The following is a 25,060-nucleotide window of genomic DNA, read 5'->3' as shown; positions in this document are numbered from 1 at the left end:
TCCATACTAAGCTTTAGCGCACAGGCCCCTCAGTATGAGACGGCTGCATAAAATATAACTTTTACCTTGGCTATAATGTGTTCAATTTTTCATGTCTTGCAGGTATTTTTTATATTTACAGCTTAAAAGAGATATTTTCCATGGGCGCCTGCTGTGCTCTTTTTTTGATGCTGCCTACCTGGGTGCCTGTATTGTTCAAGGTGAGTGAGTTGCTCTAATTCAGTTATCAGGAGTAACTCCTGGATGTCATATGTGACTTCTCAGGCTTTCTGTGGGGCTGGTTTCACATCAGTGGATATTTCTAACAGCTAGGGACGTGCTGTTTGCCTCGTTTCACTTTGCCTAGTGCATGCAAATTTGTTTAGTGTGCACTAAATTTATTTAGCATGCACTAAATGGGCTTCAGCAAAACAAAATATTTAGTGCACCCTAAAATGAAACATAAAATGAAATGAAAAATGACGAACAAACAAAACTGAAACAAAACCAAATAAATGGAAAATTTGTAAACGGTGCAACCTTATCAACGGTATAGAATAAAAATGGATCTAGATCTGTAATGTTCATATTAAAGATGAAGGACAACTTGGCATGGTTTGGCTGATTGGGTGGATTATAGAGGGACTAAGCTTGTCTCCTCCAGCTTTAAGATAGTAATTTTATAACAGCCTGAATAAATTAGATAGCAAATATATGCATAAGAAAAAAAAATGTTCAAAGGGAAAGAATATGCATACATATATGTGTGTGCATGTACATATCCTTTTTAAAATTAGCCCACCAAAACCAACTGTAGACTGTTACTCCTGCTAAATTCTGTGTAGAAAGTTTTCAGAAAAAATGCAGACGTATGCACACAAATGCAACCTCCTCCTCCCAGGGGTAACCTTATGTGTTAACAAGACATATGCGCATAAGTTCACCAGCACATTGGGCAAGCAATCTTATAGAAGGCCATTTCTGCAGGTAAAACACTGTACTCTAGCCCATCACTACCATAAATGTTAATCATGAAAAACAACAAAAGCTTGCTGTGAAAGCAAAAACTTGCAATACAAACGTTTTCAGGTACATTTGAAGCAAAAAGCCTGTGAAGCAGTCTGTTGAACGATAAGATGATCAAGGGTTAAAAAGGGCACTAAGGGAGGACAAGACCATAACACAGAGATCAAATGAATATTTTGCTTTGTACTTTATGAGGAAGATGTAAGATAGATACCCATCAACAGCAAAATAATGTGCGGCAATCAATTAAACTGGACAATACCACTTTAACCAAACCCATGCCAGAAGTGATATTTAAAGATGATGATTCCAAGGAATTGAAACAAATGTCAGTGAACCTGGAAAATGTAATAGAGCAAATTGACAAACTAAAGAATAGCCAATCACCTGATCAGATGGTATACATCCTAGCGTCCTGAAAGAATTGAAAAGTTAAATTGAAGACCTACTTTTAGTAATCTGTAAACTATCATTAAAATTTGCTGCGGTACCTGAAGATTGGCGGGTGGCCAGTGTAATGCCAGTTTTTATAAAGGGTTCCAGGAGTGATCCAGGAAACTACAGACCAGTGAGCTTGATGTTAAAACTGGAAAAAATGGTTGAAGCTATTATAAAGAACAAACTTACTGAACATATAGATAGGCATAGTTTAATAGAATAAAGCCAACATGGATTTAGCCAAGGAAGTCTTGCCTCACCAATCTGCTATATTTTATTGAAAGCATGAACAAACATGAATAAAGGTGAGCCAGTGATACAGGGTATCTGGATTTTCAGAAAGCATTTGACAAAGTACCTCATGAGAGACTATTGAGAATATTAAAAAATCATAAGATAGGAGGCAGTGTTCTATTGTGGATTGCTAAGTGGATAAAAGAAAGCAGAGCTGGGCTAAATGGTCAATTTTCTTAATGGAGAGAGGTGAATGGAGTGTCCCAGGGTTCTGCACTGGGACCACTGCTTTTTAATATATTTTTAAATGACCTAGAGATGGAAATAATGAATGAGTTGATCAGATTTGTTGGTGATACAAAACTATTTCAAACTGAGAAATTGCAAGAGGACCTTACAAGACTGTGAGACTGGGATCCAAATGACATATATTTCATTTTATTTCTTTATTTCTTTGTGTTTATATGCCACCAATACCTAAGGCTCTTGGTTGTTTACAGGAAATATATACAATTTATACTCCTGGGGGAATTCTGCGCAAAAAAATGTAAAATTCTGTGCACATTTTATATTGGTCAAAATAACACAATTTAATTTACATGATGGTCTTTAAGTAATTACATTTTACATTAATACAGAAAAAAGTTATTACTTAGAGATGCAGAATTTTAAATATTTTGAGCAGAATTTCCTTAGAAATTCACTGTAAGAGTGTCCCTCTCCCTACTCCCCTGGCCACTTTGCCCTCTCAGGCCCCAGTTCCTCCACCTGCCAGTATCTCTCCCCTCCACCTCTAGGCTCAGCCCCTTCCACTCTATCGCCAGTCCCATAGTTTGACCCCGTTCTCAGTACTGCCCCTCACACAGGCTCCCTCTGTCCCTCCCTCTCTCACACACATGCTCCATCTCTCTAGTACACATACACACACCCTCATACAGGCTCCCTCACTCTCTCGCACACAGACACATCTCCTCCTACAGGGTCCCTCTGTCTTGCATACACACCCACAGAAACTCCCTTTCTCTCTCACTCATACATCCTCACACAGGCTACCTATGTCTCTCTCTTATGCACCCCTTCACACAGGCTCTGTCTCATACATACCCAATCCCTTCACACAGGCTAGCACCCTCACATACACACGATCCCTTTTTCATTCACACCAGCTCCCAATCTCTCACACACATGCACACTCCTCCACAATCTCCTCATATAGGCTCCCTCTCTCTGGCACCCATACTCAAGCATTTCCCCCCCCCCGATCTCTCACCTCCCATGCTCTCTCTCTCACACCCTCCTGCTCACCTCCCCTGCTCTCTCTCTCACCCTCCCCTCCCCCACACCCCTTTCCCTGCTCTCTCACCCTCCCCTCTTTCACAGCCCCTCCCCTCCTCTCTCACACCCCTCTCCCTCTCCTCTCACACACACACATTCACTCTCACCGGGGTTTTCATCTTTGCCGTAAGCAGAGCACACTCCGTTCACGGTACACGGGGCCTTCATCTTTGCCGCAAACGGTGCACCGGAGCCTTCATCTTCGCTGCATTGAGCACATCCCACGGCACACAGAAGCCTTCATCTTCGCCATGAACAGCAATTCTGTGCAGGGGGGGAATTCTGTGCAAAATCTGCACTCCGCAGTAGCGCAAAATTCCCCCAGGACTAAATTTACCACATCACTTGAACATTCATGTAATTAAAAAAAAAACCTAAAAACAGAAAATGCGATAATATATCTCTCGAATTAGGAGAATTGTATGCTTGAAGAATCAGGTAAGCCTTTGAATATCTTAGTACAGCTTGTAAGTCTGAGTTCCTCTGGCAATGGACAAGTGCAAAGTGATGCACATAGAGAAGAGCAATCCAAATTATAGCTAAACAATGCAAGGTTCCACATTAGGAATCACTATCCAGGAGAAGGATATAGTTATCATCGTGAATAATATGTTGAAATCCTCTGCTCAATGTGCAGCAGTGGCCAAAAAAAGCATACAGAAAAAACAAAGACTAGAGGACACACCATGAAGTTAGTAAGTTGCACATTCAAAACAAATCAGAGAAAAATCTTTTTCACTGAATACACAATTAAGCTCTGGAATTCAATGCTGGAAGATGTGATAAAGGCAGTTAGCATGGTTGGGATTAAAAACATTTGTACAAGTTACTGGAAGAGAAATCCATAAAATTATTAAGCAAGTAGACTTAAAAGCAAATTTTAAAATAGATGCACATGCACAAAATAGCAGATGCACATGCAAATAGCGCATATTCATGCAAGTGCTATTTTATAAACCTTGCACATATGCACACAAGTATTGATGTGTGAATAAATTTGCTTATGTAAAAAAGGCGTGGATTCGGGTGGGTCAGGTGCATTCCGGGGCAGGACCAAATTTACGTGCATAAGTTTCAATTTTATAATCTGCAAATGCAGCTCATTTACAGCTGTTACCTGTGCATATTTACTTCTGCTGTTTATGATGTGTAAGTCAGAATAAACTTCTTTATAGCCAAATACTGACTAGCTGAAGGGTCAGGGTAAACTGGAGGAAGTGCAGGCTGAATAAACAGAGAGGTCTTCATGACCTAGAGATAAACTGGGAAAACTGGTAGATTAATTGGTAAAACTGGTCATTTCCTTCACACGTACATGTTATAAAATGTGCTGACTTGCATGTGTAAAAGCCAATAAGTGCTAAGGAAAATACACAAATAACATTTCCTTGTGCAAATGCTTAAAATTAGGAGTACACATATGTGCGAATAGGCGTATTTTATATAATACAAGCCGTTAAGCCCGTTAAAACGGGCTACATCCCTCTGTCTCTCACCTCCCCCCTCTTTCTCTCTCCCCTCACTCTTCACCACCTCCTACCTCCCTCCCTCCCTCACCCACTCCTCCCCACCCTCCCTCTCCTCTCTCCCTCTCCTCTCACTCAGTCCCTCCCTCCCACTCAGTCTCACTCACTCCCTCCCCCCTCTCTCTCACTCAGTCCCACTCACTCTGTCCCCACTCCCTCCGTCCCCTCCCTCAGTCCCACTCCCTCCCTCCCTCTCTCTCCCTCAGTCCCCCCTCCCTCCCACTCAGTCCCTCCCCCTCACTCCCTCCCCCTCACTCAATCCTTCCCTCCCACTCAGTCCCTCCCTCTCACTCAGTCACTCCCTCCCCCCTCACTCAGTCCCACTCACTCTCCCTCAGTCCCACTCCCTCCCTCCCACTCCCTCCCACTCTCTCTCTCCGTCCCGCCCTCCCACTCAGTCCGTCCCTCCCTCTCTCTCTCTTCTCCCTCCCTTGCTACTGGCCGCTACCGCCGTCGCCGCCCGCTGCCGGTACCGCCGCCGCTCACTACCGCCGTCGCCGCTCGCTACCGCCGTCGCCGCCCGCTGCCGGTACCGCCGCCGCCGCCGCCCGCTGCTGCCACTGGACGCCGCCATTGTTTTCTTTCAGACGCTTGCTCAGAGCGACGTGCTCGCCCGCACATGCGCGGTAGAGCTGGTCTCTACTGCGCATTTGCGGCATGTCGGTCAAGCTTCGTTTATCTAGTAAGATGTGCACAATTGCGCGAACAATATAAATTCATGCACATGTGTGCTCGCGCCCACACAGGTGCATAAATGGGTGAGCGCTTATCCCTTTTTAAAGTTACTGTCCCTGGGAATAGCCACTACGTATCACTGTGCAATAACATGGAGAAGAGACACCTGAGAGAAGATAAGATAGAGATCTACAAAATAATGAGTGGAGTAGAATAGGTAAATGAAAATCAGTTGTTTACTTTTTCAAAAAGCACAAAGACTAGGAGAGTCGCAATGAAGTTACTAGGTAAATCATTTAAGACAAACAGGAGAAAATATTTTTTTACTGAACACATAATTAAACTCTGGAATTCCTTGCCAGAGGATATGGTAAAAACTGTTAGTGTAGCTGGGTTTAAAAAAGGTTTGGACATATTCGTGGAAGAAAAGTCCATAATCCATTGTTAAGGTGCAGTAGAGGAAAACCACTGCTTGTCCTGGGATAAGCAACATGGAATCTCTTTACCTTTTGGGATCCTGTCAGGTATTTGTGACCTGAATTGGCCACTGTTGGAAACAGGATACTGGGTTTGATGGACCTTTGGTCTGACCCAGTATGGCAAGTCTTATGCTCTTATGTAACACTCTGCTGAATATCTCTTGTAAGTTAGCTAGATAAGTTTTATCCATCTAACTGAGATGTTCAGTTTTAAATATTTACCTTTTATATTTAGGTTTAAATACTTCTTGCAAATATACCTGCCACCATTAAAGTAAGGCATTTTAAGCTTCTGGGAAAAGCTTGAAGAGGCTAAAACTGCTTTTAAAGGTAGAATTTCAGCTGATGTGCCCTCTCCCTTTTTCTGGCCTCTTCCACCATCACCAGAGAAATCTTTTTCTCCCTAATGGCCCTTCTTTTCTCCCCCCTTCTGGATTCTGCAAAACTGGCCTGCACGAGGCATCAAGCTTTCAACTGTCATGCACCCAAAATTGGGAATGAGCTCCCACTACTCCTTCAAATTGAGTCGTGTCACCTCACTTTCTGAAAAAAGCAAGGGAATGGCCTTCCTCCAGACTGCTCGTTAGAGAAGTAGATATGTCCACTAGACTTGGACATTTAATGTAATGTTGACTGTAGTCGAGCATTCATGATTTTATTATTAGTATACCTGTTAGTTATTCTAATTTGATTGTGATCCTCCCTGAGGCCATTTTTGGAAAAAGGCAGGATATCAAAAGGTTGGAAATAAATAAAAATAAATAACAAAGAGCTCCTGGTATGTGCTGCTCTGACATTTGGAAGAAAGCGAATTTCTCCTGATCAGGATGCATAACCATACAAAGTATTGCCCTCAAAGGAAAGTTTTTAGAGCAGGACCTCAGAGCGCTATTTATAAGCAATAACAAAGCTGAGTTACAAAATCCCCAAAGAACATCAATATAGAGTCCACCTCAAAAGATAATTACAGGGCACACCCCCTATTAGCCAGATTCAGAATGTGCGCATACTGTTGTTATCCTGGTCCAAATTTGCAGAATGAGGGAATTCCTTTATTTGTGCTTTGCCTCTACTGCTTAACCTCTACCATTATTCTTTATGGATGGATGGCTCTGCAGCACAGGATAGCACTTGATTGTATATTCCTTTTAGTAAATATATGGGGAGAGAGTGTCTCTAGAGGGGGGGAATGCTCTGTTAATATATACGTCTGAGTTTCTAAGTGAGGTTGAGATTCTAGGAGGGAGAAGAATAGAAAAAGTCTAGAATTTGAGTCCAGAGGAGCAGTACCCATCCTCAGTTCTGGGAAGCTCTTTTAAAGCTTATTGGCTCTTCCAATCAAGCATGACCTTTCTTTTACAATGAATGTTAGTGAACCAAGGGAATAATTCCTAGGCATGGATACTTTATCTCTTACCAAGAATCCTAGGCAGCGTCATGGGCACAGCTATTATACCAGAACAGTTTCCTGCCAGGAGGAATCTTGTGCTGATGAACTCAGGGTTACTAGTGAGTAATGCCTGGGTCATCATGGGGTCTAGGTGGAAGTTTTTATGTGACAAACAATAATGTGATGTCACAATATACTTGATATTGTCCCACTTACCAGTACCACTCTAATATTGCATGTTACACACACAATCAAGTTGAAAGACTGTGTTCTCTTCCGTGCTTAGAAAACACAGTGCCAACTTGCCAAGCAGTGTTAGCAGCTTGCTAGTGACACAAACTCAGTCTCTGAGTGTATGCAAAAATGTCTCTTTCACACACACACACATACACACACACACACAGAGAAACATATATATATTGTGTATGTGTGTGTGCACCTCTGATTTCCTTTGTACACACACAAAAATTGTCAGACATTGGCAAGGTTGCTCTTTTGTTTTGTCTCTGAAATACAGCAGTGCACTATGAGGTCAGAGACAAAAAAATCATTGCTGTTTGTTCACTGGCACTGCTTTTGTATCTTCTCTGTCCTTTGCCCTGCTCCAGTGAACAGAAAGAATGCAACAGCACCTTATAATGAGAGCACTGTGACAACAGCAGTGAAGATAACAAAAAGATTTTTGCTAATGCCAAAATTTTTCTATCTTCTTTTTAAAATCTTTTATTTGACTCTAAGAGAGCTTCTGGAAAGTCAACATTTTCTTGTGAAATCCAACAGAGAAAATGAAGTTTCTTTGCACATATTCAGACCTTTAAGTGGGAGGAAGTCAGTGTCACTTGATCCAGATACCAGTTTAGGGTGGTTAAAAAAAAAATGCTTCACCTTGATTGGTCCTTCGTCTTGTCTATTTGCCTACTTCTGCTACTTCACAGCCATTTCTTAGATGCTATAGTTTACCGGTCTCACTGCAGCATTTTTCAATGGGCCATATACTTAAATGGGAAACATAAACGAATGAAACATTTTTGTTTATATTCGTGAGCACCCTCTGTTTGTTTTGGGGAGCCACCAATGAAATAAAATGGTCTCATTCATTGCATTTCACCCATTTGTTTCAAAAGCCCCACTCCTTCATTCCTTCTAAGCCTAGTCCAATCCAATATCTTACACCACCATTTTTTGAACTCATAGACTGGGTGCCAGAATCAGAACCAACATCAGGATTTTTTTTTTGTTTTATGTGACCCAAGCAAGAGCTACACTGTGTTCTGTGATACTGGTCCCTGGTTGGAGACTCCCGATGTGATGGCTGGGCTACATGGGAGGGGAGGGAAATATGAGTTGTTCAGATACAGGTACTTTTTGAATAATGCGCTGGGATTGCCACAAAACTCTTTTTTTTTTTTTTGGCAATTAGTGTTTACAGAGATTCTCTCCACTGGTATTATAAGTCATATAACTATTCTTTGTTGGGCTATTGTTAATTTTAAGTCCGGTTACAATTGAACAAGGTATTATATAGAGACACAGAACCAAAACAAAAGTGAAAAGTGAATTGAGTTTATTAATTTAAGAATAATATAAAATAGTAACAGTGTAGGCAGAATCACAGTCAAGAGCCAGAGTCAAAAACAGTGGGGCAGTCCAAGGAAACAAGATGAAGACATGGGAAACACTGAAATAAACAGAAATCAGGGAAATAGGAACAAACAGGAATGTAGCAGTCATGAGTGCGGAGGGTCAGTGCACCAGCAGTCCATTCAATCAGTGCTGATTTCTGCCCTCATGAAGGTCTGAGAAGGAAGGCAGAGCCAAGTGTTTTTAGATTAAAAAAAAAACCCAAGGCATTTGCTAGGAAGAAAGAGAATGAGTTATCTTACTGCTATAGCATTTGGGCTATGACATCCTAGGATGCAGTTTCATGCCTGTTAAGGACCTAACAGGTCCATAACTGCCTTAACCCAGTCCTACCTATGATATCTATGAAGTACTTGGTTCATTACCTGCTAATGGTCTCTGGAACTCCTTCCCCAAGTAGAAGTGATGCAGGATGAAGTAGAGGCAGTAGATAATTGCTTGAAAGGAAAAGGCATTTCTGAAATTCCACTGATTGTTCCAGTCTGTGGTGGTAAAGAGGAGTCCTCAGACTGTTGGGACTTTGTTGCTCTGTGTGACACAGCCAGGACTTGAACTGCAAGATTCCATCTGCAGGAGTTCAAGTCAAGAAACCAGAAAAACACTAGCAGCCTGGAAATATCTGGTGACTGGCTTACAGTTTTTGCTTACATTCATTTGTAAAAAGTTGAAAGTACTATCACTGGAAGAAGAATATTATGTACTATTTAATGCCAGCCTGTTATGAACTTGTAAATAAAAGCAGCCGTCTAGGCTCACCAATTTTATAATGCTGTACCATCCTTGATGTTGCGCTCAGTGGACGGGAGCGCCAGAGGGCACTCCTAAGCGTGGGACAAGATGTGTGCCCCTGCGGTGAGACTAATCCCTCTGGGTAGAGACGAGGAATCTGGAGGGCCGGAACTTCCACCAGACCTGCACGCCCCGGAAAGACCACCAACACTATGGTGGTCTCTGAATGGTCCTCCGACCGTTCCCAGCCCTTTCGGACCTGCCGCAGGGAGCAGCAGAGGCAGCAGTCCGGACAGAGGCGAGGAATAGCCGAAGACCTTGGAACAGACGAGACCTTGGAACTTGGAACAGACGAGACGAGGTCTTGGAGCTTGGAACAGACAAGACGAGTTTTGGAACTTGGAACAGACGAGATGGGCAAGCACAGTCCGTAGGCTGGTCACTGACTACACTGTCCTCCAAGCACCCTACACAGCCCGAAGGCTGGTCGCGGACCACGAGGGGAACAGGCATGCTCAGGAGGAGACACAAGGAAGGATTGAGCAACCCCCAGGATCCACTGAGGTCGGAAGAGAAGAACTTGAGGTTCGGAGCCTCAACAATAAAAACAGGAACCTCTAGAGGCAAGGGTACTCGGAACCTGGGTCATCAGGAGTGGAGCATCAGGAGTGGAACATCAGGATACTGCAAATATCAACAGGATCAGGATATGAAGCCATCAAGGAAGCCAGGCAGGAACAAGACAGAGAAGTCCTAGGGAGGACTGATCCCTTGCCAAGGCGATGAGTGAATGAGCAAAGAGTCCTTAAGTAGGCCAGCTAGGGAAACTCCCAGGTGATGTCATCAGGTGGGGCCAGGGGGACCCCACCTACGCTGTGTCTTTAAATCCAGGAAGAAGCCGTGGATACGCCCCTAAGAGGAAAGAGGCCGGATCCTGGACAGCAGCCATGCTGCCGCTGTGCAGAGGAGAGCAGGAGGAGATGGACTAGGCCTCAGGACAGGCCCGACGATGTCGGCGGCGTCTGCCGTGCAGGAGGGGTCTGGTGGTGGCACAGCCGGACAGGAAACATCAAGGGAAGCAGCCTCCAGGCGGCAGCACCAGATGGCAGCATCAACGGCCTCCCAGGTCATAAATAAAGGCCTGGCACGGCTCCTTCCGAGCTGCGGGACAGCGGCAGCTCCACGTCACAGAAAAGGCGCATGCTTCATGGCCTCTGGGCCAGAGGTAAGAGCCTGCTTGCGCTCGCAACACTTGATGAGAGTGGCCTGTGCACTCGCCCGCTCTCCCGTGACTTTTACTGTATTGGCCTGTTAGTGTAGCTGGGTTCGAAAGAGGTTTGGATGGGTTCTTGGAGGAGAAGTCCATTAACGGCTATTAATCAAGTTTACTTAGGGAATAGCCACTGCTATTAATTGAATCAGTAGCATAGGATCTTCTTAGTATTTGGGTAGTTGCCAGGTTCTTGTGGCCTGGTTTGGCCTCTGTTGGAAACAGGGTGCTGGGCTTGATGGACCCTTGGTCTGACCCAGCATGGCAATTTCTTATGTTCTTATGTGTCAGGCTAACCAAGAAGATGCAAGGAGAAGACTGATCTGATCAAGCCTGTCATCTGTGAGTAACTTTAGGGATAAGAGGAGGATTCTCTAATATTCCATTGGGGTTTGAAGAGATAATATATTAGATTGTGCATGCAATTTAACCCTGAGGACAGTGGCTAGTGAGTTTCCATAGCCACCTAATGTCTACCACATCATCTGATCATCCAAATATAATAAGAATTCATATAGCCATGTGCATACCCTTTATCCAAAAACAGGCTGTACAGATAACACATTTTGCACCTACTGACCTCTGCTGAACAGTAGAAGACAACATGTCGGAAAATCTGAGAGCCAAGTCAAGCCAAGAATTCTAGCTGGAATCTAAGAGACAAACACAAACTAAGCTAAATAAATTAGGACAGAAGAAAAAAATCAAATAGGCAACCTTCACTTTAATTCTACTCTTTTAGTGTCTCTGATTTAATTTACCCAAAGATCTGTGCTTTTTTGTCATCTATCTTTCTTGTCTCATTCTCTTCCCTGGTTATTTCTTCTAAGCAGTCTCTCTCTTTTACCCAACGAATATTGCTGTCATAATCCTGTTCCTTATCAGGCATTTAATTCCAGACATTGTAGGGCTCTCATTCTGTTACTCAAGGCCCTATGGCATCTCTTTCATGTCTTTGAGCTGCTCTGTCCGGAGCTCATGATCTAATCTTTGGGCATGGGAAGCCCTTCTAGGAAATCAGTTGGTTCTGGCCCTCTCCATGCCATCATCTGCTGTCTGCTCACTGCAGGTTCCTTCCAGATCTCTCTCACTCCCTCAGCAAAAACTCTCAATCATTATCCTAGACTTCTTGGTTATACACTTTGGTCCCAGCCACATGGGTCATACAACTCCTCATCGATAGGGATACTTCTGAGATTAGGGAAATGCAAAGCCAATTCTACTGATTGTGATTTATTTATGTGACCTGGCTCTGTGGTCACAATGTATGTTAAGGTTCATGGATAATGGAACGAATGGGGAAATATGCTTCATGTAATTATTCTAAGAAGAATTAACCTCCATCTATAATAAGCAAAGGCAACTAGACTCTCAGGCCATAAATGCCCTGCTGGAGCCAGTGCCAGGAGGAGGACCTAGTTATCAGACTCCATGTGCAGGGCTGTTATGCATCTTCTTTTGTAGGCTGGGACAGATTTGCATAGGGGGAGCAAACACACCTGTATAGGTCATTGCCCACTTATGTGAATAGTGCATAGCTTTGCATGGTGTGTGGAATCATTCATTTGGATAATTACTTCTTCATTAACGTAGTCAACTAGGCACCATGTTTTTGTTCTGATGCATCGATCCGCGTTTTCATAGCAGACAGCCACATAAAGGCTTTAATGATTAGCACAGAGATTTATGTGTGTGGTAAATAAAATTCACATCATTATAGGTACCTGCAAAGTTTAGTGAACAGCAGCAGCCCATGAGTGCAGAATTGGATCTAGGGAGGTCAATGTTTAAAGGATTTGACTGGGTAATAAGAACATAAGAACATGCCATACTGGGTCAGACCAAGGGACCATCAAGCCCAGCATCCTGTTTCCAACAGTGGGCAATCCAGGCCATAAGAACCTGGCAAGAACCCAAAAACTAAGTCTATTCCATGTTACCGTTGCTAGTAATATCGGTGGTTATTATCTAAGTCAACTTAATTAATAGCAGGTAATGGACTTCTCCTCCAAGAACTTATCCAATCCTTTTTTAAACACAGCTATATTAAGTGCACTAACCACATCTTCTGGCAACAAATTCCAGAGTTTAATTGTGCATTGAGTGAAAAAGAACTTTTTGAGTTATCTGGATGAAACCAGACATTTAAATATGTTCCCTTGCTTCCTGGCTAAATTTTGTCCGGGTGACTGGGGGTGTTTCCAGAGCCTGATTTCACTTTGCCCAGGCTGCACTGATATTCAGCGTTGCCCAGATAGAGTTAGCCAGGTCAGTCTTTATGGAAAAGTTACCTGTTCTAAAGCTACATGGATAACTTTATCTAAATATAGTCAGCGGAACATTTATCCAGCTGTTTTCTGCTGAATATCAGGGTAAAGTTCTCTGGGTAACTTTTCTGCTTTTCAGCCCACTGAATATTGCCCTAAGAGTGGTATAAAGTTAAATTATTCTGGAATAATGTATTTATTTTTCATTTTTGGCTTCCTATGATGCATTCGATCCCCTTTCCCTCTTGTTTTTCTACATAGCTGAGATTGGAGAATTTGATCCCAATGAACATCCGGAGAATTACATCGACGAGTTCAAAATTTTCCCCAAGCAGTCACAAAAACTGGAAAGAAAAATAGCTGAAATACATAAAAATGAACTCAGGTAATTTAAGGCAATGCTTGTGAAAGATACTGTACAATCAATGGACAACTTTTTCTCTCTTTCAAGGTCATTCATCAAAATGCATTATGGCGTTATCGCCAGCAATAACACCATAACGCATGCGTTAACACCATAATGCATGCAATAGTTGTGGTAGTATATGGCGTGAATATAAATTTTTGGAAGGGGCAGGATTGGGGAGGTGTTTGGGTGGGATTAATTAAAATGAGGGGTTTTATAACACTGTGAAATAGCGTTTTTAATACCAGAAATCTACACCTTTTTTCCTGGTGTTAAGCTGTGTGGCTATAATGCAGTTCATGATGAAGATTGCAAATTGCATTATGGCCATTTCTGGGCTTGGGGAGTGGGGAGAGGGGAGGGGAAGGAAGAGAGAGAGAGAGCCTTTGGGGAGGCCTTCACAGTAGTCAACTATTTATTTCACCATAGGAAGGCCAGCTAATAACTCGAGGTGAGGTTTTGGTGGTGGTTTAGGGTTTTGGGGCCAGTTTTACATGCAGAGTGAGACGTACGAATAGCACAGTACACCTCAGTGAAGATTTGATGTCATTTGGAGTGAGGAAAGTCTCACAAAGATGAGATTTGTGCAGTGTTCTCTCACCCTGTATAAGAGTCCATCAAGCTAGGGCAAGAGAAAGCAGCAGCATATGTCACTGCATGTTTTGTACACGAAATGCATGATTAGGATAGGCATGTATGGAAGCATACAAGATGATGCTGCATTCTGAGATTTTTAAGATGTTTTGTTTTCTTCCACACCCCCCTCTTTGGGTACTACATTTAAGAATGTATTTTCCTTTTGATTTCCCATGCTGATCTTCCAGTAGGAGACTGGATAGACAGAAAATCCTAAAGGCTTGCGTAATCTCACTAGGAGACTGCAGCCTTGTACAAGAACGCCCTGTACTGGTTTGAATGAGGAAAACAAGCACAACAGTAAGAAGAGTTCAACTTCCAACCTGTTACAGCAGAGGAGCTCCCTAATTATTCTGATTCTCAGGTTATCTGTAACGAATATACATATTTATGAACATCAACCTAGCTCTTTAGACCTAATATAGACAGATATATCTTATGCATATTCATCGCAGATAGCCTAAGAATCAGATCAACTAGGACATTACTGAGGACTGCTTGAGAGGGAAAGTGCTGTACTTGTAATGAGGAATACAAAGAAAATGGGTTAGGGAAGGGTAAGTGCACTGGCGCTACCGTTGTAGACTACATTCGTTTCAAAGTTGTGCGAAAGGTCTTTGGGGTTACAACATGACTATCAAGATTTATCAAGATTTATTATGACAATAACAAAAATGGGAGAAAATCAGTGGAAAAATGATTCATTTCCAGGTAAATATCAGAGTTTATTTTGGTGGACAGAAGTCAGAACTGCAAAACAATATTATGCAGATTCTCCCACCTACCCATTCAGCCGAATCCCCCTCTCTGCTTCCTTCCCCTGCCTAGCATGACCCTCTCTTGCCCTTTCCTCAACCAAGAATCTCCATTTATCCCCCTTCCCAGAATCTATCTCTTCTCCCCCTCCCCCCCTCCTACTGAAGCAGAATTCATCCTTACCGGTAGTGGCTCCAGGTTCCTCCCTCTTCAGCAGCATGCTTGCTGTGACTCCCGTTCTTTGCTGCCCAGCACTTCTGCTTTTGTGCAGGGCCAGGGAGCCTGCCGGGAAGTGCTTCCATCGAGGGGGCCCGCTTCAAATGCTGCATCAGTGGCACCAGATAGCTGGCACTTTGTATGGTTTTGAGGGGAGGGACTTGAAATGCTGCATTGGAGGGCGATCACTTTTGCTAATGAGGGGTGGGACTTGAAATGCGGTACACGCTTTGGCCTGCACTGGCTTCCAGTCTTGAAATTTGCATCCACAGCTCTGGAGCTGCTCTTTAATCAGCCTAAAATTGGGGTGAAAATAGGGAATTTATGGGTGGAAATCAGTTTAAACTGAAAACGAAGGACCCTAAACATGACACATTTTTAAGGGCCTTTATTTTCAATTTTATTTTATTTTTTTTCTTGGGAATTCATCAGAGTCTATTATCGCAAGAACATCAATGAAAAAATTGATTTCTTGTTTTCCATGTAAATATAAGTTTTGTTCTTGTAAAAATAAAATTAAAATGAATGAATATCATTGTCGCATTCCTTTATAATTTGTTTATATTCTGTGGAAGTCTCTCTCCATATATGTAGTAATATAAAGTATAAGCAACTTACTTACAGTTGCTGCCAAACCCAGGTCAGCCCTGAGAGGCCAGTCTACTTCTGGGTTTGCCACATTGCATCTATGGACTTGTAGTCTTTCCTTTTCCAGACAAATTGGAATTACAAGTTCATAGATGCAATGGGGCAAAACCAGAACCTGGGTCAGATGGCAACCCTTAATTTCCTCTGTATCAGGGGTGGCCAATCTTTGACACAAACAGAGAAAAAAGAATCAGAATGCATAGTACCAAAGGGCCTCATGTTTGCAAAAGATAGGGGGGTCCCTTTTGAGGAGCAGGTCTGTTGCAAGGGGTGGCGAGTAGGGCAACTGTCCATGGCACCAAACTGGGGGAATGCCTCATTACTTTTTTGACTCAGTCTGAGAGTCTATGGGTGCCCAAGCCCAAAGGAGAAACGGATGCCAAAAGTAACCCTTGCCCCATGTGCCATTTTGTTCAGGAAAGGCCCTGCATGAGAGAATAAGGAGTGAGTCCCCAGTAGGGATCCACCTTCCCCTCAACTCTACTAATATATCTCTCTCAATATCCCCTCCTTGTTCCAAACCTCCAGTGGCTTTCACCACTGGCTTACACCGTCTCCATCCTCCCAAATCACTGTCTATAGTGCTGATATAGCTGAACTGCTTCCAACATATGTGCAGCCCCCTCCACTAAATATATAAGTCCATTATTGTTAGCAAATGTACTCAGGGCAATTTTATTGTGATAATACTACTCTTGTTTCTGTTCAGGAAATGCAAGAGATTGCAGTTCTGGTAGTGGCCACTAGATGCCACTATCTTTTTATTATAGTAATAGGATACTGCCACCTTGTGGCCACTGCTATTATGTACTTTCCAATACAGACGAGTCCACAAGCATTTTATAACAATAAATTATACAAGGTTTGATATTTTGTACTTAAATGAAAACACAAAGAAAGGTAGAGCCAGACTAAATATTAAAATGTCATAGACTGAGATTGCCAACTCTTCATGTAAGGAATCACGCTATGCCCATTTATTACCTGGGGAATTATCTTATGCCTTTTTATCATTTCTTAGCTGAGGACTTTGTGTCCTTTCATAACTCATTGATTGAGGAAGCACCCCACATCCCTTTCAAAATACTTTAGTTGAGGAGTCACCCTGTGCCCCTTTAGGATTGCGCATGTTTGCCACTGTAATTTAGTTAGGGCAGGTGACAAGTCTCTGTGGAAGGTCCCCACCTTTGGAAATCTTTCACTGATGTTATTAGAACATATAGACCACTATTATTCTTTAGAACCCATTTTTATTTTTTTAGACGTTTAAAATTAATATAGCTTTTATCTACTTTCTTTGTGCTACTGTGATGTACCAATAGTATCTTACAATGTGAATTGACCAAGACAGGAAAGTTAAATGAATTTAATATCTGTTCCCATAGTATCAAAAGTTTCTCTAACCTCTCACAGATGATAGCTCAACTCATAGCCACTAAATGGGTGGCTAATGGTTCCTAGGAAATGAATAGAGCACCAGTAAAACAATTCTGAAAGTTACTGAAGAGCAGTATCTTCATACAAATAATTAACTTACATGGGTACTTTTTGGGGTGGGCTTGAGCTTGGAGAAAGACGCAATGAGAGAGATTTTGGGTTGAGGACTTGGAAGGAAGTCAGCTGTGAAGCTGAGAGCTAGAAGCTCTAAGGAGGCATTTATTTTACACTTTGCCAGACTGAGACATGAAAGTATCTTTCACAGCATTTCTGCTCTCTTCTGCCTGCTAAACTGGGAACCAATTGAAAAATCTTCACTGAAACAAGTAACTAATGCTGACCCGCATTCAACCAGAGCAAGCACAAATAAGCAGGACTGACGTGGTGAATTAAAAGCAAAAGCTTTATTTATTACCGTTAAAAGATCTGTCAAGGCCTGGCTGGCCAGAATGAGAGAGAGAGAGAGGGTTCTCTTGAGAAAATGCTGTCTGTGTAAAAATGCTGTTGGGTTATTGCAGCTTGTTTCTCGCTCTGATCAGTCAGGCCTTGGGTGGTCTTTTAAATTGTATTAAATAAAGCTTTTGCTTTTAATTCACTTCAGTCCTACTTATTGTGTGTGATCCTGGCTGATTGTAGGTCAGTGTTTAGTGCTAGCTAGAAAGTTATTTGTAAGGCTGTTTGAATTTGGAAGTACTGACTATCTGCTTTTACCTAGAATAAGTAATGACCTATCGCTGTTTATGTCCTAGAGGAGGATGCCTATTTCTTGTGGGAACAGTCAGAGCTCTTCATCTAAGTTTGCCCACTTCTAAATGTGCCACATGGCTGTCCCATGCAAACCCCTGAGATTTTAGCCTTAATGGGAGTGCCCAAGTGTGAGCATGCTCTAGAGGAATCATGCCATGTTTGAGCTGGACTGCAGCCTGAGGAGAAGTTGCAGTGAGTGGAGCTGAAAGACAGAGAATCCACAGGAGAAAAGGCTGGAAAAAGAATGACAATCTCCTAGTGAAGTCTGGAGTTCCTGGAAGGAGTATGAAACTCCACTTATTAGAGTTTCTTGTCAGTGAAGAGATGGAAAAGTGAATACAAGGGGATCCTTTGAAAATATACATACTTTAAGGAGAATGTGAAACCCTTCTATATGATACCTCTGGTACAGAAGTATTCACTGGATAGTACCTTCTAAGAAAGAGGAGTATTCAGTAGAGAGTATCCTTTCCTTGAGTAAACTGGGGAAAATCCAAGTTTTAAAATCCTGGAGCTTGTGGAAAACCCTTTTTGAGGGATTTACCTGAAGTTCCCTTGGCCTGGCTTTTGTGCATCTCTGTTTCTACCAAGCTTTAAAGAAAAATATTTTATCTCTAAGAAAACAGAAGGCAATTAGCTTACTTCCTTATTTTATTATCTGATTGTGCATGGACAGACAAAATACTGCCACCAGAAGTTAACAAGATATATGAGACCTCTGCATGATGCAGTAATATTTCACATCTTATATATGATCTTACAACAGTGATTACAAGCCCTGGTCAAATCATTTGTCAGTTTATCATACTCTACATTAATATTTATGACATTATATTAATATTCATTAAATTCTAAGAATCTTGTACCTAATTCCGTGTAACCAATACCTAGGCATAAGCTTACGCTTTTCCCTAAGAAGTAACCGTTACTTTTTGCAGTAAATAACTTTATCTGCCTCCCTATATGATCTTGCTTTTGCTACTAAAGATTATATAAATATATAATTCCTAGCATGCGGTAGCTACGTCCCTTTCAGAGCTTCTGCCTTGCAGCTGTTACTAGCTAGGCCTAAAAGCGCAGTCCCAATCCTCATGATTGCAGTTAGCATCACCTAACAAAGGATTTCAAGCCTGAAATCCAGAAATTCACCACAAGCTTTACTTTGACGAGCATATCTGAAGTCTGAATAAGATGTATCAAAATTATTTGTCTACTAACTCGGATCCATGATCCCAAAGCTCCAAGTTAAACCCATATTCAGGCCGATACAGTACAGTGCGCTCCGATGGAGCGCACTGTTAGCCTGCTATTGGACGCGCGTTTTCCCTTACCCCTTATTCAGTAAGGGGAGGAAAACGCGCGTCCAACCCGCGGTACCTAATAGCGCCCTCAACATGCAAATGCATGTTGAGGGCCCTATTAGGTATGCGCGCGGGATACAGAAAGTAAAATGTGCAGCCGCCGCTCCTGTCAAAAAGGAGGTGCTAGGGACGCGCTAGTGTCCCTATCGCCTCCTATTGCCCGGATCTACCGCTGGACCTAATTTAAATACTGCATCGCGCGCACCGGCAAGTGGCTGGTGCGCGCGCCGCTGTCCCATAGACTTTACTGTATCGGCCCGATTATAAGATAAGGTATCAAGGAGAAGGAATGTGGTGAAATCTGTGAGCTATGAATTGGAACTCTGCTCAGCATGGATGAATAAAATCTGTGTACACTCAAATTGTGCCCCTGGAAAGCTTGTAATTATTTTGCTTTTAAATAAGTCAGATTAATTGAAACCGCGACTGTTGGAGTATTCTGAAGTGATTCCAGGTCTCGACTCACATTAAAAATCAGTCCTGCCATAGATCATATTTGGTCAGCCTCGCTTTTCAGTGTTTTCACCCACAGTCGTCTACACCATCTGATCAACCAGGATGATGATGAACTGACCCCCCTTCCTGCCCCCGAACAAACAGTTATATAAAGATGAACTTTAGATGGTAAAATCAATGAAGTCCATATTCATATTTTTCTTTAAAGATAAATGTATTTGGCTAACTTTGTAGGTATATTCAGTAGTACAGCTGTGATATTGAATACAGTCAGCTATCCTAAAGTTAGCGGGGTAACTTTCGGGCCGATACAGTAAAGCGCGGCTGTGGTTACCCTGTTTTTAACCCGCTTTGGATACACATTTTGGATGCGTAAGGCTAACCCGTGATTCAGTATCCTGTTTTACACGTCCTTACCGCTTGCCGAAATGGACGCGTATCCATCTCCGCACGCTGCATGTATATGATATATTAATGATCGATTTAGCTATTTCCTCCGATACAGTAACGAGCGCCCAGATTATCGCCTTTTTAACCAGCTTATTTGCCGCGTCTTTAACCTGCATATTTACCGCCTACCCTGACCTTGGCGTTAGTGTGGTGTTCAGTCAGCTTCGTACCGGACAGCGCCATGGACAACATGCATATTATTGCTCTGGCGCTATTTTTCATTTGGTTGAGAAGCAGAATGAGAAATGCTCGAATGAGAAACGCTCGAAATGCTTGGCAGATTGGAGAGGCGAACAGGGGAGCCCAGCAGCAAGGAGAACCCATCCAACCGGAGAACCCAGCAGCAAGACCAGAGGAGGTATGTGATATGTTTCGGTTGAACTGTACCATCCATCCATCTCTGGGCATCTCTGAGGCTCCGGACATGGACACCTTTACGGACGCCGGAGAGATGGGTAGAAGCACAGACCCCCATAAAGGCAGCGGGGCATTTCAGTCATGGACGTCCAGAAAGAGACAGGAACGTCCATGAATGGAAGCCGCGACCTCGGACGTCCAAGGTCGCGGCGTCCGTTCATGGACCTTCCCACCTGTATCTGGGCGTCCATGATCAGAGGCCGCGCTGCCTACCCCCATATAGGCAGCGGGGCCTATAGGCGGGAAAGTCCATGAACTGAAGCCGCGACCTCGGCGTCTGTTCATGGACCTTCACGCCTGTATCCGGGCGTCCATGATCGGACGTCCGGCCGGACATCCAAGGTCGCGGCTTGGACGTCTGGCCGGGCGCTCAAGGCAGCAGGGTCTGTAGAAAAGAACTTACCTGGTGAAATGACATTTCAAATGACAGGTACCAGCGCACCCTGGATACTGTATAGGCGCTGCCTACCGCTCTATACAGTAAAATGGATCGCGAACGCCTACCGCTTCATTGACGCGCTTTGGATGCCGCTTGGATTTGCGTCTAATTTGAATACTGAATTGAGCGGCTTGTGAACCAAGATGTGCGCGCGGCAAACGAGGGTGCGCCCGGCACTGCTGCACTGTTTTTTACATGTCCTTACCGTATCGGCTCGTTTATTTGCCTAACTTTAGGGCAACTCTATGGTGCAATCAGACGTAGCCGGATAAGTTATTTGGTTATATCTGAATATCGGATTTAGCCAGATAACTTATCCAGCTAACATAATTCCTCTCTGAAATGCCCTGAAACTCACCTATTTTTTCTGGCTAAATTTTAGCTGGATAATTAGCTATCTAGTTAAAATTTAGCTGGATAAATGACCAAATATTAATTTAGCTGGATAACTAATAAATTATCCAAGTAAATGCCTCTGAATATGGACCTCAATCACTTTAAGGTTTCTTAGAGTAAACCCTTCCTATTTGCTCTTATCCTAAAATAATACTCTTCCTGTCTTTTGTAGGTGCAAATCAAGTAACCTTTATTTATGACTAATTACTTATTTGTCACGTTCAACAAGTTGAAATCATGCCAGGATCTTCCATACATTAAGAAACATAGAAGGTGTCAGCAGATAAGGACCACCTGGCCCATTCAGTCTGCCCATTTTTGCCTGCCTGCTGTCGTGCTCCAGTCCTATTCAATCTGTGCTCTTCTTCCTTTCGGGCCGATACAAAATTGAGCGGCGGCTGTCAACGGGTTATTGCCTATTGAGCGTCCGGTTTTCGGCCCGACAGCCGTGGGCTGAATTCAAATTTTTTTTGTTTTTTTTACTTTTTTTACTCTTCGGGACCGCTGACTTAATATCGCTATGATATTAAGTCGGAGGGTGCCCAGAAAAGCAGTTTTTACTGCTTTTCTGTGCACTTTCCCAGTGCTGGAAGAAATTAGCGCCGACCTTTGGGTCGGCGCTAATTTCTGAAAGTAAAATGTGCGGCTTGGCTGCACATTTTACTTTCTGTATCCCGCGCATATACCTAATAGGGCCATCAACATGCATTTGCATGTTGAGGGCGCTATTAGGTGCCGCGGGTTGGACGCACGTTTTCCTTCCCTTACTGAATAAGGGGTAAGGGAAAACGCGCATCCAATAGCAGGCTAACAGTGCGCTCCGACGCCTGTATCGGCCTGTATCGGCCTGTTTGTTTGTCCTCCCACAAATTAGACCCCTTTGTGTGTGCCCCACCCAGACTTGAATTCTGCCACTATTTTGGCCTTTCCTGCCTCTTCTGAAATTCTACCACCTTCTCAGTGAAAAAGTATTTTCTCACATTCTTTTTGAGTTTCTCACTCTTCAGCCTTATATGATAACCCCTCATTCTTGAGATTTTCATTCTATGGAAAATTTTAACTTCAGGTATTTTTCTGAAGTCTTCTAGATGTTTGAATATTTGTATCTTATCTCCTTTTTCTCTTCATTCTTTGAAAGAGTACATCTTTAAGGGTGCCTATTTAATAAAATGCATTCTTTTTGGAAGGTAAGCTTTAGGTATGCGCTTTTGTTTTGAAAGAACCTGAAAACATCAACAATATGTGTTTCATTTCAGATCATTTTCAAAATGAAATAACAGAAAAATGAATTAAATTTTGTTTTATATTTTTGTTTTAATATACAGCAAATGGTTTTAATGTGTGTAAAAACAAAAAATAAAATGAGGAGAAACGTGCTATGATGCAATTAACCAGGTGACTGCCCTGATGCTGAAAGCCCAGGTGCCACATGTTGTTTGTAAATTTAAATTCTTCCCTTTTGTATCACTTTTTCTACCGAGGTTACAGTCAGTTGTTAACGCATCCCTTGAGAAGGGTATTTTACCAAGTGTGTTGAAAAAGTTAGTGGTGACCCCTTTCTTGAAACTTGCTACCTTGGATAGGAAAAAACTATGCTAGTTACTGTCTGGTGTCTAATTGTCCCTTCCTATCCAAAGTAATTGAGAAGGTGGTGTGTTCCCAGTGAACTAGCTATTTGGGCAAGGAAAGAACTCATTAACGCACAATCCAGTCGGAGCACTGAGAGGAGAGGATCACCTTGCTGGTAGCTGAAAGGAATCAGTAAGGTTTTGCTTGGGACATTGTCTTTTTTAAAAGTATTGGGGCAAAAGTTAACTATTTGGTAATATTATTTAGTGTGTTTGTGTGTTTGTGCTTTTAATAGTAAGTAAGGCAGCGAATAAACAGAAGTTAGACTGTTTGTATTTTTAAATAGTCAGTCAGTAAGGCAGCTAGTAAGCAGTAGTTAGTGTGTTTATTTTTAAAAGTCTGTAAGGCAGCTAGTAAGCAGAGATAGAGGAAGCTAGTAACCAGAGATAGAGCCTTCTCTATTGCGGGCCCTACACTTTGGAACTCCCTCCCCGTCCACCTCCGCCTAGAACCATCCCTGAGCCACTTCAAAAAAGGAATCAAAACATGGCTCTTTAGACAGGCATACCCCAACTCCTCTCAATCCTAATTTTGTCCTACGAACCACCTCAGCTCACACTCAGCCTTCATACCACCCCTCCCTGTTTCCTTCCCTTGCACTCCTAGCCCCCCTTTACCTCTCCCTCTCACCCCCTAGCAACCCCTCCCTCAAAGTACCCGTGCCTTACTGTACCCCTCTTCACTCTACCCCACCCGCCCCTCTCCCCCTGCTCCCTCCCTCCTTTCTCCCCCCCCACTAGCTTTTAACTATACATATGTGCACTTGCCTCCTCTTACTGTAAATAAGCCCTCATATGCTAATTTCTCAAGTGTACATGCCTCGCTTAATTTGTTTATAAGTTCTTTTGCATATTTAACCCTAACTTGAATGCAAAAAGTTGTAATTCTGCTGTTGACTCTCTTCCTTTGTATTTTGCATATTACCCAGTTAGCCCCTCCCTTGTTCATTGTAATTTCCCTTCTCAGTTACTTGTAAACCGACATGATGTGTCCTACGAATGCCGGTATAAAAAAAGTGTTAAATAAAATAAATAAATAAAAATAAGCAGAAGTTAGAGTATTTGTAGACTAAAAAAAAAAGTAGCCAGAAGCTAGAAATAAGCTAGGAGCAGTGTATATCTAAGTAAAAAGGTTGAAAAGTTCAGTTAAGTTACTCACCTTGGAAAAGTGTTGAGGTAGTGTGATTTGGTTTGATTAGGTACCAACATTTGTTAATCAAGAGAGAAGTGAGTCACTCTGGCTGACAAACTGAAGTTAGCCTGTTTGTATTTCCCAACCCTCCCACCCCTCGCCCACCCACTCCTAGCTCATCCTTTAATTTATAGGCAGGTGCCACTTTAAATAAAAACCAAAAAACACCTTATTGAGAGTTTGATCATTGCCCTGTAGGCCACTACCAGACATACACATTTAAAGGACATTAATTAGACACATTCCTACTCCCATAGCAACTAAAACTTAAGTAGGAACTGAACAAATTTGAGATGAAGGCAGCAGTCCAGCAGCAAGAGGGGGCTTCCTAGTCTTTTGCATCGAGTGTCACATGTATGATTTTTTACCCACCGGTGAGAAATTGTACATGTGCATGCAATGCAAAGAGCTCCTGGCTCTCAGAGAACGAGTCCGATCTCTGGAGGCTAGAGTGGCAGACCTGGAGGAGCTGAGGCAGACAGAGTGGTATATAGATGAGACCTTCAGGGACATAGTAGCCAACTCCCAACTTCAGAATGGCAGCCCTGGTGCTGCCTTGGAGGAAGAAGGTCTCATGATTGGAGCGCATCAACCTGATGCAGCAGGAAAGGATCCTGTAGCAAGCACCTGCTCTCCAGGTGATGCATTGTCCTTTCGTACCGAGGATATTTCCCCAAGGCCTACTGCCCAGGAGGGAAGGGTTAAGTCGGCCGTCATAGTTGGTGATTCGATTATTAGGAATGTAGACAGCTGGGTGGCTGGTGGGCGTGAGGATCGCCTGGTAACATGCCTACCTGGTGCGAAGGTGGCGGACCTCATGCGTCACCTAGATAGGATTTTAGACAGTGCTGGGGAGGAGCCGGCTGTCGTGGTACATATGGGCACC

General features: G+C 42.9%; 1 protein-coding gene across 1 annotated transcript in view; it reads left to right on the top strand.

Moving 5' to 3' along the window:
• Nucleotides 1–25,060, top strand: part of FRMD3 (FERM domain containing 3) — a 405,659-nt gene that overhangs the window by 294,924 nt on the left and 85,675 nt on the right. The window contains exons 5-6 of the mRNA XM_029616768.1: nt 103–200; nt 13,251–13,374. Coding sequence (XP_029472628.1) covers nt 103–200; nt 13,251–13,374 — 222 coding nt within the window. The remainder of the gene's footprint in view (nt 1–102; nt 201–13,250; nt 13,375–25,060) is intronic.

Source organism: Rhinatrema bivittatum, chromosome 1 (genome assembly GCF_901001135.1).
Source record: "Rhinatrema bivittatum chromosome 1, aRhiBiv1.1, whole genome shotgun sequence".
Lineage (NCBI taxonomy): Eukaryota > Metazoa > Chordata > Amphibia > Gymnophiona > Rhinatrematidae > Rhinatrema > Rhinatrema bivittatum.
This window is presented reverse-complemented; position numbering and strand designations above follow the sequence as displayed.